General features: G+C 49.2%; 1 protein-coding gene across 1 annotated transcript in view; it reads left to right on the forward strand.

The window, feature by feature from the left end:
- Positions 1-14,215, forward strand: part of IMPA2 (inositol monophosphatase 2) — a 53,549-nt gene that overhangs the window by 19,887 nt on the left and 19,447 nt on the right. The window contains exons 3-5 of the mRNA XM_039463818.2: positions 9,142-9,246; positions 11,430-11,475; positions 13,492-13,600. Of these exons, the coding sequence (XP_039319752.2) occupies positions 9,142-9,246; positions 11,430-11,475; positions 13,492-13,600 (260 nt within the window). The remainder of the gene's footprint in view (positions 1-9,141; positions 9,247-11,429; positions 11,476-13,491; positions 13,601-14,215) is intronic.

Raw genomic sequence — 14,215 nt, forward strand, 5'->3', positions numbered from 1 at the left:
TATATAAAAGAACAAGCCAGTGTTAAAACACATACTTCCTTTTTTCCTGTCGTTTCCTTCTAACTAGTTAGGTTATCTCAAGTTAGGTTACCAGCTCTGCCTCTGAATTTCTGTCTGCCAGTGGCTCATGTTTGTTTTGCTGACAACATTTGAGTTTAAGCTTCTCTTACTTCCTCTTTCCTTACTCTGCTTGAGGTTGGGATCCCTGGCATCGGTTACAATGGTTCTAGGATATAAAATGTTTGTGATTTTTAAAAAGCCTTTTAAAACATAATTTTAATTAAAGGGCAATAGCAAAAGAATTTATCACATGGATTTTTTGAGAGGAAACATGCGACAGTAACCAGCCGTTTCCAGGTCCTTTATTAACTGTATAGGGCTAGAGGTTTCTATAGTGATGAGCCACGTGGATGTGGCAGGAGAGAGCTGGCTCATCTGTGTGGGGTCTGGTAAAGGCTTGGAGGAAATGCAAGACCAGGCACAGTGAAGTTACTGGGGCTGTGCTGTGTTTCAGCAGGTCACTTGGGCAAACCGCACTCTGAGATTGCATGCAACCCACTGTTGTGTAAATCTATGTAGTTGGTTCCGTTTCTAAGAGGTAAATTTAGATACTCGTGGTCAAAGGATAAAAGTTTATGTATTACGGAGTGAGCACAGGTACCTCCCTCCACCCTTGAAGCCTTAGGGTTGCCAGGGACCATTAGGCTCTAGAGCTCCTTTGGAAAACCGTGACCCAAAGCAGGGGATTATACGTAGGGCAAGGCAGGCTCAACTGGGAGCCTGCCCAAGGGCTGACACCAGCCTCCATCTCTGAAAAGGCCCCCGGTAGGTCAGACTCACACACCTGCAGTTCTCTGGATCTTCGACAAAATTCAACAGCCTTTATGCTAAAAACTCTCAATAAACTAGGTATTGATGGAATATACCTCAAAATAATAAAAGCTATTTACGACAAACCAACAGCCAATATCATACTGAATGGGCAAAAACTGGAAGTATTCCCTTTTGAAATCTGGCACTAGACAAGGATGCCCTCTCTCACCACTCCTATTCAATATAGTACTGGAAGTTCTAGCCAGAGCAATCAGGCAAGAAAAAGAAATTAAAGGGTGTTCAATTAGGAAAAGAGGAAGTCAAATTGTCTCTATTTGAAGACAACATGATTGTATATTTAGAAGACCCTCTTGTCTCAGCTCAAAATCTCCTGAAACTGATAAGCAACTTCAGCAAAGTCTCAGGATATAAAATCAATGTGCAGAAATCACAAGTATTCCTATACACCAATAACAGACTTAAAGAGGGCCAAATCAAGAATGAGTTGCCATTCACAATTGCTACAAAGAGAATAAAATACCTAGGAATACAACTAACAAAGGATGTGAAGGACCTCTTCAAGGAGGACTACAAACTGCACAACGAAATAAGCGAGGACACAAACAGACGGAGAAACATTCCATGCTCATGGTTAGGAAGAATCAATATTGTGAAAATGGCCATACTGCCCAAAGTAATTTATAGATTCAATACTATCCCCATCAAGCTACCAATGACCTTCTTCAAAGAACTGGAAAAAAACACCTTAAACTTTATATGGAACCAAAAGAGAGCCGGCATAGCCAAGTCAATTCTGAGCAAAAAGAACAAAGCAGGAGGCGCCTTCTTTCCCCAGGTGCTCTGTTCCGGGAAGGTGGGGCTTTATTTCTAAGTTCCTGTCATTCTGCTGCCTTTTTTCAAAGATGCCCTGCCCAGTGAGGAGGTAGCCTAGTCACAGTCTGCCAGCAGAGGCGTTGCTGAGCTGTCATAGGCTTTGCCCAGCTGCTGTGTGAACTTCCTTGCAGTTTTGTTTATAGAGGTATAGTTAGAACTGCCTCAGTAATGGTGGTCTGCCTCAGTAATGGCGCACTGCCTCCGTCATGGTGGACTGCCTCAGTAGTGGTGGACTGCCTTGGTTATGGCGGATGCCCTTCCCCCCACAGAGCTGGACCGTCCCAGGTCCAGCTATGCTTGCTGTGAAACTCTCAATCCAGAGCATTTCAGATTGCTGGTCTTTGTCGGGGTGGGACTAGCTGAGCCAGATCACCTGGCTCCCTGTTTCAGCCCCCTTTTCTTCAGCTGAACAGGTGACTCTGTCTGCCAGGCATTCCAGCCGCCAGTTGAAATGGTGCCTGGATTTCTGTACATTTTTGTGCGGAAACCCGCTGCATTGGCTGAAACAGCCGTGCTGGAGACTCGTGGTAGTTTTCCACCCAGGAATCTCCAGGTCTGTGGGCAGCAAAAATCCATTTGGAAATGCGGTGATCACTCACCCTCTGCATTTTCGCTGGGAACTGCAATCCAAAGCTGTTCCTATTTGGCCATCTTGGATCCTCCATTAAGTTGTTTTTCAACATATTTATGTGAAGTGTATTTTTTGCCAATGACTAAGTCTAAAAAGAAAGTAAATCTTGGGGATTTAATTGTATTTTAGATATAGAAAAATTGGTATATTTGTGATGAAAGAAAATTGTGTACATATTATAAAATAGGACATTGTGATTTTTCTGCTTTCAAAGTATTTAAATATATCCCTTAAGCAATATGTTTAATATGAAAGTTGCCTTTCAGCCCCCCTTAGGAAAGACTCTTTTTCTGAGCTTTTCTCTTTCCTTGATGAAATGATATTAAAGATAGACTTAATTACACTTTAAAAAAAACCCGATACAGGCTCCCCAGTTTTATTATTTTATTTCACTCATCCATGAAATCCAAAGGCTTGATCCTTAACTTATGAGACAGGTATAGACTGAATCAAAGAATTATAAGGTTTAAACTTGCTTCTGATGGGGTGCAATGGCTCATGCCTGTAATACTAGCACTTCAGGAGACCAAGGTCAGAGGATTGGTTGAGCCCAGTAATTTGGGACCAGTCTGGGCAACATGGTGAATCCCCGTCTCTACTAACAAGTTAAGTAGGCATGCTGGTGCACGCTTATGGTCCAAGTTACTTGGGAGGCTGAGGTGGGAGGCTCGCTAGAGCCCTGGAGGTTGAGGCTGCAGTGAGCAGCCTGTCCCTTATAGGAGTTCAAGTACTGAGCTGTGAGCTCTGTTGTTCTGTTCAGAGCAGCTGGGCAGGTACATGATGGTACCACTGGACTCTAGCCTGGGTAGCAGAGCAAGACTGTCTCAAAAAATATATATATATATATAAATGTTGGGGAGGATGTAGGTTAAAAGGAACCGTTGCAGACTGTTGGTGAGAATGTAAATTGATACAGCTGTTATGAAAAACCCCACTGTACTCCAGCTTGGGCAACAGAGTGAGACCTTGTCTCAAAACAAAAAAAAAAAAACGAATAAGCTGGGCCTGGTGGCTCGTGCCTGTAATCCCTGCACTTTGGGAGGCCAAGGCGGGTGGATCACTTGAGGTCAGGAGTTCGAGACCAGCACAGCCAGTATGATGGAACCCTTCCTCTACTATAAATACAAAACATTAGCTGGGTGTGGTAGCATGTGCCTGTAATCCCAGGTGCTCAGGAGGCTGAGGCAGGAGAATCACTTGAAACCGGGAGGCAGAGGTTGCAGTGAGCCAAGATTGCACCAGTGCACTCCATCCTGAGTGTTGCAGTGAGACTCCATTGCCAAAAAAAAAAAAAAAAAAAAAAAGGTAAAGCAGCATGGTAAGGCTGGTTTTTATATGTTGGGTCTTTGGAGCATGCTGTTTGCTTGCCTTGGCCACATTAGCTTTCTCCTGCTATGGCCTGGCTTTGTGGGATGCCCAAGTCTGTTTTCAGATCATGATTTTGAGTGAGATACAAGTGTGGCTACTTGGAAAGTATTCAGTAGCATCCCTGAACACACTATAGTAATAGAAATCCCATCCTTGTCCTTTCTGTTGAGCAGCCTGTTGGAGCATGTCTGGGTTGGCCCAGCCCCAGGGATGAGGCCGGCAGCTATAGGGTCCAGTGTTTCCAGCTGTCTTCCTGGCTCTGCTCCGGGGCCCCCATGTAACCTGCTGCCCTGCAGTGCCCAGCACAGAGTAGTGTCTGTTGAATGCGTGAGTCAAGCAAAACATCAAACAGAGTCCTTGACATGGGAAAAACATGTTCCCAGCCACCACCAGCTGCACATTGACATCCATCTGCTTTCCCACTGGGCAGTGGCTTGTGAAGATGGGGACAGAGTAGTGTAAATCAGCTCCTTTATGGACTGCAGGGATGATCCCGACCTTCTTGTCACAGTAAACAGACTAAGTAGCCTGGGAAAAAAAAAAAAGAGGCTTAGAGGAACTTAGGTGTCAAAATTACAAAGAGGGGTTTTTTTAGGTGGAGTCTTGCTCTGTCGCCCAGGCTGGAGCGCAGTGGTGTGATCTCAGCTCACTGCAACCTCCGCCTTCCGGGTTCAAGAGATTCTCCTGCCTTAGCCTCCCAAGTAGTTGGGATTACAGTAGCTGGGATTACAGGTGCGTGCCACCATGCCTGACTAATTTTTGTATTTTTAGTAGAGATGGGGTTTTGCCATGTTGGCCAGGCTGGTCTTGAACTCCTCTATCTGCCTCTGCCTCCCAAAGTGCTGGGATTACAGGTGTGAGCCACTGTGTCTGGCCTACATTGTGGATTTTATGTAGATGTTCCAGTGGCTTTTAGAAAGGTCTTTATGATTTCACACATCTGACCAGTCATGTTTGCAGAGCAGACTCTCCCCTCTCCCTCTGCAGAGAGCTGTAGAACGTTCTCTTTCATCCCACAGGTATTAGCTTCCTACATGAGAACAATTAGATTTAAGTGAATACAAATTGTACATCTCTTTCCATGTACCAGGGAAGTATTTTTGGTGCCTCCAAAGACCGGGCGCAGTCCACACCTGTGCTGGCTTTCACACAGCTACAGCCAGGCATTACAGAGGCCCTGCCCCCTGCTGCCCACAGGCATGAGGCAGGTGGGAAGAGGGATGCTTGTGCCACCTTGCAGGGGGGCAGGCAGGCTCACAGGCAGAGTTGTGCATAAGGTGGGTGAAGAGGAGGACAGCTCTAGGGTGTGAATAGCTAGCTGCTGAAAAACGTCCAGTGCCAGTGTGGGTACTTAGAGTTATTCTCATAAAGCATGTGAGGCAGAGTTAGTCAGGTGTGGTGGTGCATGCCTGTGGGCCCAGCTACTCAGGAGGCTGAAGCGGGAGGATTCCTTGAGCCCAGGGCTTTGTGGTTGCAGTGAGCCGTGATTGTGCCACTGCACACCAGCCTGGCTGACAGAGTGAGACCATGTCTCCAAGGCAAAAAAAAAAAAAAAAAAAGATTTCTATAAATATGTGCTGTGTGACACTAAATGAAACCTAAAGGCAAATAAATAAATAATAAAGGTTGCACAGAACAGAAGCTTTGTTAACAAGAGCCTTATATTAATAGTTGCTGCTGGGAAAACAAGCTGGTTGGTGACCTCCCTAGAGGGTGTCCCACAGATCTGGTAAATGAACACAGAGCTCCTGGTCCTGAGCATCCTGGGAGGCCCACAGGCATGCCACATGGGTGATCTGGGCACTGCAGCCTGAGCTGTCATGGGTGTGGGGTGTCAGTGCCTGCAGACTACACTGCCTCCTCCTTCAGGGCTCAGTGATGGTTTCCTTTCCACCTCTTCGGTTTCCTACTTCAAGTCAGGTTTAAAAAGAAGAATTGCACATTTCTCCACAGTTTCCTGGAAATTTACCTTTGTACCTGCGTCATTTCTACTCCCTTCTGGACCTAAGTCATATCTGTTCCCTTCTTTGTCAACCTTGTGCCCAGTTTAAGCTTTCACACTTGCTCCTTGTATGTGTGTTTTCAGGGTGTGGACTGTTTTCTTTAAAAACATCATTACAAGCCATTGCAGAAGAGGAAAGTCATGTAGCTACAGAAGAAGACATGAAAAACAGATTGAGTGCCTGAAGTTTCTAGGAAAACTGGCAGTGCTGACAGCACTCATGGTCATGCCTTAAGTAGAATAATCTGTGTGTCACCTACATGCTGCTCTGGTCAGGAGATAGCCTCTCCACCCCGCTACTCCACCTGCCATTGTGGCTTCTACCCACCATTTGTTTTCCTAGACCTGTTTAGGGAGTACCAGTTCCTGAGCCGGGGCTCTGGCTGGTGGGCCTGTGGACTGCCTGACCCAGAAGTGTGTGGACAACTGATAGTGGGGAGGCAGTTCCCGAAAGGAGGAAAGCGTGCAGTGTAGATGAAGAACCAGAAGCCTGGGTTCACTGCATCTCATCTACCTTGCCTGCCCAGGCTGGGAGCTCTAGGGGCAGACCAAGCCTGCCTGGGCTCTCCAGAACAACTGAGCATTCCTTGGGTGTCTTGCTTAGTGCTTCTGGCCTGGTCTTCATGGCTCAGAAGCCTCTGCTCATTCGTGGATTTCTCCAGGGGGCCAGGGAGGAGTGGAACAGCCTGAGATGATACATGTATGCACTTGTCATATCCAAGGGGTATATTTCCAGATAATTTACCAGCAAAATTGAGGGGCTGGTTGACTCTGTGCATCCCAAGCATGAACTTTATCACCAGGATATGGAAGGATGGTCCCAGAGTGGATGGGGATCAGGGTGGTTACAGTGTGTATGGCAGCTCCTGTGCATAGAAAAGTGACATCAGGCCAGGCATGTTGGCTCACGCCTGTAATCCCAGCACTTTGGGAGGCTGAGGGGGGTGGATCACAAGGTCAGGAATTTGAGACCAGCCTAGCCAACATGGTGAAACCCTGTCTCTACTAAAGATACAAAAAATTAGCCAGGTGTGGTGGTGCACATCTGTAATCCCAGCTACTTGGGAGGCTGAGGCAGGAGAATCACTTGAACCCGGGAGGTGGAGGGTGCAGTGAGATGAGATCACACGACTGCACTCCAGCCTGGGCGATAGGGTGACACTCCGTCTGAAATAAAAAAAGAGGAGGCATTGAGCGCCATGAGATACCTGCTGTTGTCTCTTCACATCACGGTGGGGGGACAGCGGTGCCAGCGGCTCTGTCTGTTGCTGCAGGGGTGGCCCACGCCTGCTGTGTCCACAGTGGTAGCCGCTCGCTCACATGCGTGCTGAGCACTTGAAAGGTGACTCAAGAGACCGAGGAACTGAACAAATGTAAGCAGCCACGTGGGGTGACTGGCTACTGTAAGGGGCTGAGCAGCCACAGAGGTTTCCATTTCAGGCTTTCCATTCACACTAACATCTTGTCAGTCTTACCCAAAAGTTCACTGATGCCAAATCTTAGGCCACATGGTTCATGCAGGGAGAGTGGCTCCCAGGAAGCTGATGACCATGGTGGATAATGCCCCAAACACCAGGACATGGGGCTTTTTTTTTTTTTTGAGATGGAGTCTCACTTTTGTCACCTAGGCTGGAGTGCAGTGGCCCAATCTTGGCTTACTGCAACCCTCCCCTCCCGGGTTCAAGTGATTCTCCTGCCTCAGCCTCCCGAGCAGCTGGGATTATAGGTACGCACCGTCATGCTCAGCTAGTTTTTGTAGTTTTAGTAGAAACAGGGTTTCACCCTGTTGGCCAGGCTGATTTTGAACTCCTGACCCACCCGTCTCAGCCTCCCAAAGTGCTGGGATTACAGGCGTGAGCCACTGCATCTGGCTTGGTTTTCACTCATTTTTCCTCCTTATTCTCTGCAGGTCCTCTTTTTTTCTAGTGCATATGTGAACCTGTTATAGGAACCAGATAGAAAACCTCTCAGCAAGGCCACCTAGTCATGCACAGAACAGATGTTTGCTGAGTACCTGCCCAAGGCCCCACCCTAAGTGAACTTGGGACATTGCAAGAGTGTGCAAGTGCTGCCCTCAATGCTTTAGATCGAGTGTTTTCTTTCACCCTGAGGATGCCTTTGGAAGGTGTAAGCAGCAGCTAGCTCCACAGGGAGCAGCCTGCTGAAGGTGGGCTGCGAACACACCTGACCGCAGGCATCTTCCCTGTGTGCGCGGGCCTGTGTGTGGGTGTGGTGCAGGAGGAAGGGTGACAGTTCATGGGGCAAGAGTGCCTTCCCTTGTTTTTGGCCTGAGCAGGGGGTGCTGGGAGGTACCATTCACTGAGGTAAGTAGAGAACACCTGGAGTTTCCTTCTGTGCAGGTGAATCTTGAGAGGGCATTGTCTCCGTCAGATTCCTAGCAGGACAGATGGACACTCAAGTGAGGACTGTAGGGGCCTTTTTTGCATGGGACTCATTACAAAGGAGGGGCCAGGCCAGGGCCTGCTGCAGAGTACAGGAGTAGGCAGCCCATTCCCTCTAGCAGGAGTGTGTCAGGGAAGCCACGTGGAGGAGTGGCGCCTGCACAGGGCACATGGGGCAGGGGCAGGTGGGGAATGTCCCAGCCTCTCTCCTTCCTGCAGCCCCACCCTTGCTTGCTCCTAGAGGGAAGCTGGGTTTGTGACTGGCCAAGATAGCAAGACCCCATCTCTACAAAAAATAATTGGCTGGGTATGGTGGTATGCATCTGTAGACCCAACTACTTGGGAGAATAAGGCAGGAGGATCACTTGAACCCAGGAGTTTGATGCTGCATGAACTATGACAATACCACTGCATTCCATCCTGGGTAAGAGAGCAAGACCCTGTCTCTTAAAAAACCAACCCAAAAAGAGAAGTCAGAGAGCAGGGCAGGAAGGGCACCTTTGGGAAAATGAACCAGCTCACCTGTGTCTGGAGTTCAGGCGAGCCAGGCTGAGTACAGACAAGGGAGATCTCAGCTGCAAGTGACATTTAACCACTCAGTGCCCAGGTATCATCAGCACTGACAGTGGGAGAATCAAAATCAGAGTCCTGGGCTGCCCTGCTCAGTCATTTCTTATCAGCCTCCTCCCCTCCAGACTGAAGTTAAAACCTAGTTTAGTTTTGCTTCCTAAGATCTGTTTTCCAGTGTATTTCATGCTTGCATTTCTCTGCCTGGCCTGCTTGAGTTCCATGGTGCTCTTCATGGACGCTGGCACTGAGGTCTCTGTTTTCTAAACGTGGCGGAGTAGGTCAGCTGGGAGGCAGGTCAAAAGGCAGGTGGTTGTTGAAAGACTGTGCCTCTGTTTGACCCAGAGAAACCATAGTGACATGTTTGCTGTGCCCCCTTTTTCTTTAACGGGACTGGAAGCAATTTCAGGCATGTTGTTCTCCGTCCATGGTGCATTTTCTCAGGCTGGGTTTCTCTACCACAGGTTCATTGCAGAAGAGGCCGCAGCTTCTGGGGCCAAGTGTGTGCTCACCCACAGTCCGACCTGGATCATTGACCCCATTGATGGCACCTGCAATTTTGTACACAGGTGAGCTGAGCAGGGATCGCCTCCATTGGAGGGCTTAACATGTCCTCTTCTGTGAGGTTTTGTCTTTTCAAAAGCAGTATTTTTAAAGGCAGAAATATATAAACAAACCTGTAGTAGGCTCATAGTCTCATTAGAAAGATGATCAGATCTTGAAATAAGGTTTTCCATTTGTGAGAGGCTCTTGGAGTATGTAAGGAAATCTACACTTGTTTAAAAGCCAATTTGTTATGTTAAAAATGTTGGGTTGCATTTAAAAAGGAGCCCTCCAAGGAGTCCAACTCCCCCCACCCCCCACCCCACCCCCACTGGAGAAACGGGTGAGGTTGGATACAAAGCTTGTGCTGCCCCGCAGTGGCCGGAGCCTGACATGTAGAGAGTGGCCCATGACAAGTGAGATTTGAGAGCCATCTTCTTGTATGAGAATGAACCTTGTGGTTACAAAAAACAGGTTTGGGGAGGTCAGAAGGGCCTGTAGGGGGAGGTGAAGGGAATGGAACTTTGGGGATGGCAAAGTGACAGGGATGGGGAGGTGACAGGGACACGACCACAGGTGTTCTCCGACAGGAACAGGTCAGGTGATGGTGCTGTAGTGCCTGTCCAGGGTCACAGAGGGCCTGGGGCACAGAGCATGATGTAACTTTCACAAGAGGGCGTTTCTCCAGCTCTGGAGAACCCTGGAGAGATTCCCATTCCGTGGGCAGGTGGCCTGCGGCTCCCGCGTTCACAGTGCACGCCAGCACACTGGCCGACACGTGCTGAGTGGGCAGGGTGAGCAGAGCCTGGAAGTGGGCTCCTTTACGATCTGCCTCTGATGGCATGTTTATATGTAAAATGTGAAGTTACGCCATGCTGAGCACGGCCTTTTTCTAAGTGAGAATTGCCTTGAGAATTCAGTCATGCCTACACAAGGTGACCCTTTTGAGGCAGTGGAGTCATCATGCCATCTGGTGCCAGCAACTGTGTCACCAGTCTCTCATTTCAACTAAACCGTGACCCTTCCCAGGGGTCCCCTCCCGGGTGATGTCACTGAGTGGAACCTCATCACTACTGCACGCTCGTGGTCCAGGGTGCTAATAACGGGGATATGGCAGGTAAAGCTCCATCACATGGTGAAGGCCACACATCTATCCGAGGGTCTTTGGTGGCTCCAGAGACATAGTTTCCAGTGCTTCCCTGTCTGCAACCCTGGGGGGAATCTTGGGACTGGGGAGGCGACTGAGAGAAGAGCAACAATTTAAGAGCAGGCTCCAGAGCTGATCCTGACCATTCCTGAGCCCCACGCTACAGCTGAGGCAATCATCGTGGTCTGAAGACATCTGAAAGCCACCAGCAGCTGCCACTCAGATGGCGCCTGTTCACCCCTGTGCCTACCAGCACTGGGCCATAGCAGTGGGAGAAAGCTCTCCTGGGCACCAGAACAAGTGCGAGACCTGGCACAAGGTGCATTTGCCCTGGAAGCCAGCGGCTCATCCCAGTGTCCTGCACACCCCAGCAGTCAGAGTTTCGTTTGTGTACATCTGGCTTTGCATTTTTCCTGTCAGTTTGCAGTACCCAGCCTTTCCTGCTTGTTTTTAAGTTCCAATGATCTCCCTATAAAGGAAGGATTTTGAAGATACTGAGCAGCAACAGCAAAATCACAGAAGCACAGGCACACTGTTCATGAATACTGTCTGCAGCCATGGCTGTCCCTACAGCTGGCTGCTGGGCACTCAGGCAGGTCCAGAAATGCTAGCAGTGCCACGAGGTGGGCTGTGGCTCAGAACTGGCTCCTGTGGGGAGGCTGCAGTGCCTCCTGGGACCACCTGCCTGGCACCCCACCTGGGACTGGGATCTGGCTTTTGGGGAGGGCTCTGCCATCCCTTTAGGTTCAGAGAACCAGAAAACAGATGATTGAGGTCATTCCTAATTGGGCATCAGAGCGTTGTTGGGTTACGTCAGTCTCATGTGACTTTCATGGTACTGTTTTCTTTCAAAGTTAACTGTCTTACAACATGGTCAGTTTAGTCTGTTTGTCTTGGAAGCTAGTGAAATTGTGGGAAGCAGTTTTTAAACAGCCAACCCACCCAGAGTGTAAGAAGGTCCTTCTGAGCCTGGGAGGAGCTGCACAGCACACAGCTCCCACACAGGCTCCCAGAGCTGCTGCACTTCCTCCAGAGAGTAAACGTTTCTATCTTCCTTTGCAGATTCCCGACCGTGGCTGTCAGCATTGGATTTGCTGTTCGACAAGAGGTGCGGGTGCGGCCTGGTCCCCAGGGCCCCTCCCTGGACTCCCTCTGGCCATCCTTCCTTTCTGGCTTCAGCCTCTGTGTGCTGGGTTTTCAGTTTACCCTGTGCCTTAATCATGACTGGCAAAGCCAAGCCTGTGGGTTTCAAATCTGAGAAAATAAACAAGGGCAGACTGGCTTTGGGGTGTGCAGGGTGGGGCTCTGTGGCTGGCCCTTGTCCCCTGTGGAGGGCTGGCCTCGTGTTCCCCCGGGGTCTTTTTGTGACATTGCGGTGGAAGCGGAAGTCCTGAGTGAACTGTCCAAGTCCGTCTCCAGCTGACCTCTAGAGCGTGTGATCTGCTCACAAACTAAAAGGAGCACTTATTTTTGGAGAACGTCCTCAATCCCAATATTCTAATCATTCTTTCTTATCTTCCTCCGGTTATTAGCATGAGAACGCAGCTTTTTCAGGGTTCCCATAGGCCTTCTGAACTACACAGTGTTGTGGGACCTGCATGGAAGGCATGGGGCTGAGGTTTCAACCTTATTAAGCAGTTCAAGCAGCAGCCCTGAGAAGAGCCTTAATTTCTTTGTAATTAAAACAGTTTTATTTAAATAGTGCTTCGTGTTTCTCAAAAGCAGCCCTCCTTCAGAGCAGCATTTGTACAGTTTCCCCTCAGTCTCAGCACAGACTCCCTGGCAGGGGAGCTGAGATAAGTACTTAAGATGAAGTACTAAAGTATCTCAAAGTACTTAAGCTGAAGATAAGTAAGAACTGTAATAGTGAAATTTGCCTGAGGATGCAGTGATTGACTTCTTTCTCTGTCAAATAATATTGTGTTGCCCAGTGAGTGTGTAGGAGGCTGAGCAGCACTTCAGGAGTTGATTGCTCTGTGACTGTGCAAAGGGCTGCTGGAACAGGTGGCTAGGTCCTCAGCCTCTCTGTGGGTCTGCTAGGGTCTGTCCTCTGTTCCTAGACTGAACACAGGAGGTCCTGGCTTCTACTGGTGGGCTTCTTCCCATGGGAGTCCTCTGTGGTCTGGGAGCCCTTCACAGGCCTCAGAAACTAGCTCAGTTCTAGGACTGACCTGGTCATGAGGATCCCTTTAAAGCCAGGGTTCTGGAAGGGGAAGGATGAGGAAATGCTGCCAGACAGCTGCAGGCTCTGAGTAAGTGTTGACTGAATGACCCACCCCAACCCCCAGAAATAAACCCTTTTTCTAGCTTGGGGCATCCACTTCAGTGTGGTGGTGCTCACCCCAGGGCCAGCCAAGCCTTTCCTAAGGCATTTGGCTGGGGTGTTATTTTTCATTTTCCAGAGAGGTGAACACTTGGCTAACTTGTTAAGCAAGCACGCTTGCCCTTGTTAACCCTGAGTGGTGACCAGTCGGTAGAGGAAAGGTCACAGAGGCATGTGGCTGTGGGCTCCTGTCCTTTCCTGCGTTGATCTCTTCCTTTCCTTGCTTTGTGCTGGGAGGCGGTGGTCTGACACTGTCCCCTGATGGGGGCCAGTGGGCCACTGTTGAGTGCACTGCCTGCTCACGGGCCAGTCCTGAGCCTGCCGTGCCGCCTCTCCCTCTCTGGGGCTGACCTTGGGCTTCTGGAATAGTGCTGGCTTTGCAGATGCATTCTCCATTCTTCACACATCAGTAATTTTGAGGATTTCTTATGGGGTTTAATTAGAGTCACAAGTAACCTTCTTTTTTTTCAGCAACAAAAGGGGCCTTTCTGAAAAGTTAAGCTTTTTCAATAACTTCTGGCTACTAATGCTTGATTATGATGTTAATTTTTAAAGTTTTACTAGTCTGAATAAAGTTTAAAATGTAGTTATTTAGCAAACGCAAGCTTACTTTTATGCCCAGGTCTCATATTAAATGCAGACACTGCTTTTTCTCAGTTCCTTTTGGAAAAGTCGCGTCTGTCACATTGTCATGTGTTACCCTAACACCTAGCACAGCCTTCATCTTTGAATTACGATGTTTTTACCCACATCAAATGAGTGAACCGCCTTTGTTTTCTGTCCTGCCTCTGCCGCCCACAGCTTGAATTCGGAGTGATTTACCACTGCACAGAGGAGCGGCTGTACACGGGCCGGCGGGGCCGGGGCGCCTTCTGCAATGGCCAGCGGCTCCGGGTCTCCGGGGAGACAGGTGGGCTTCACGAGGCTCGTCTCAGTTTATTTCTGAAGAAGTGTGAAAGGAGAATGTCAAAGCAACCAAGATGTGGGACAGTGGTGGAGGTCCCCTGCTGATGGTGCCATCTCTCTTTAGGGACATCGTGTCCCTGATGAGCCGCCAGTTCTGTATCTCAGTGTTTTTGGTCACGTGGCCAGGAGCTTTACATGGCCTCATTCTGCTTTGCACTCACATCCCTCATCTTTCAGGCTAAGAGCACTCCAGTCTCAGTCAGGATTTGGTCATAGTGCGACTGGGCAAGCAGCCCAAGGCCAGGCGCGGTCAGAGTGCACTGTCCCCCTCAGAGTTCCCAGGTACACCTCAGTGCTCCCGATGTTGCTAGGCGCTGCCGCGTAGGTGCAGTCTGTATTCCCTGAGTGTGCACAGCATTGACTGGCTTCAGCTTCTGTGAGAAGAGCCATCCTGGGAACTGAGTGGTGTAAAAAGGTACCTTAGCCCCTCCTCTGCAGCTACGGCCTGCCCTGATATCCTTAGCCCAGAATCTCAGGGTCATCCAGTGGCTCTGAGAGAGGGCTTCCGTTTCCTGCATATGGCCTGGAGCCGCCTGTCCTGAATGGGCCAGTTTAGGTC

The sequence above is a fragment of the Saimiri boliviensis genome, chromosome 13 (genome assembly GCF_048565385.1).
Source record: "Saimiri boliviensis isolate mSaiBol1 chromosome 13, mSaiBol1.pri, whole genome shotgun sequence".
Taxonomy (NCBI): Eukaryota; Metazoa; Chordata; class Mammalia; order Primates; family Cebidae; genus Saimiri; species Saimiri boliviensis.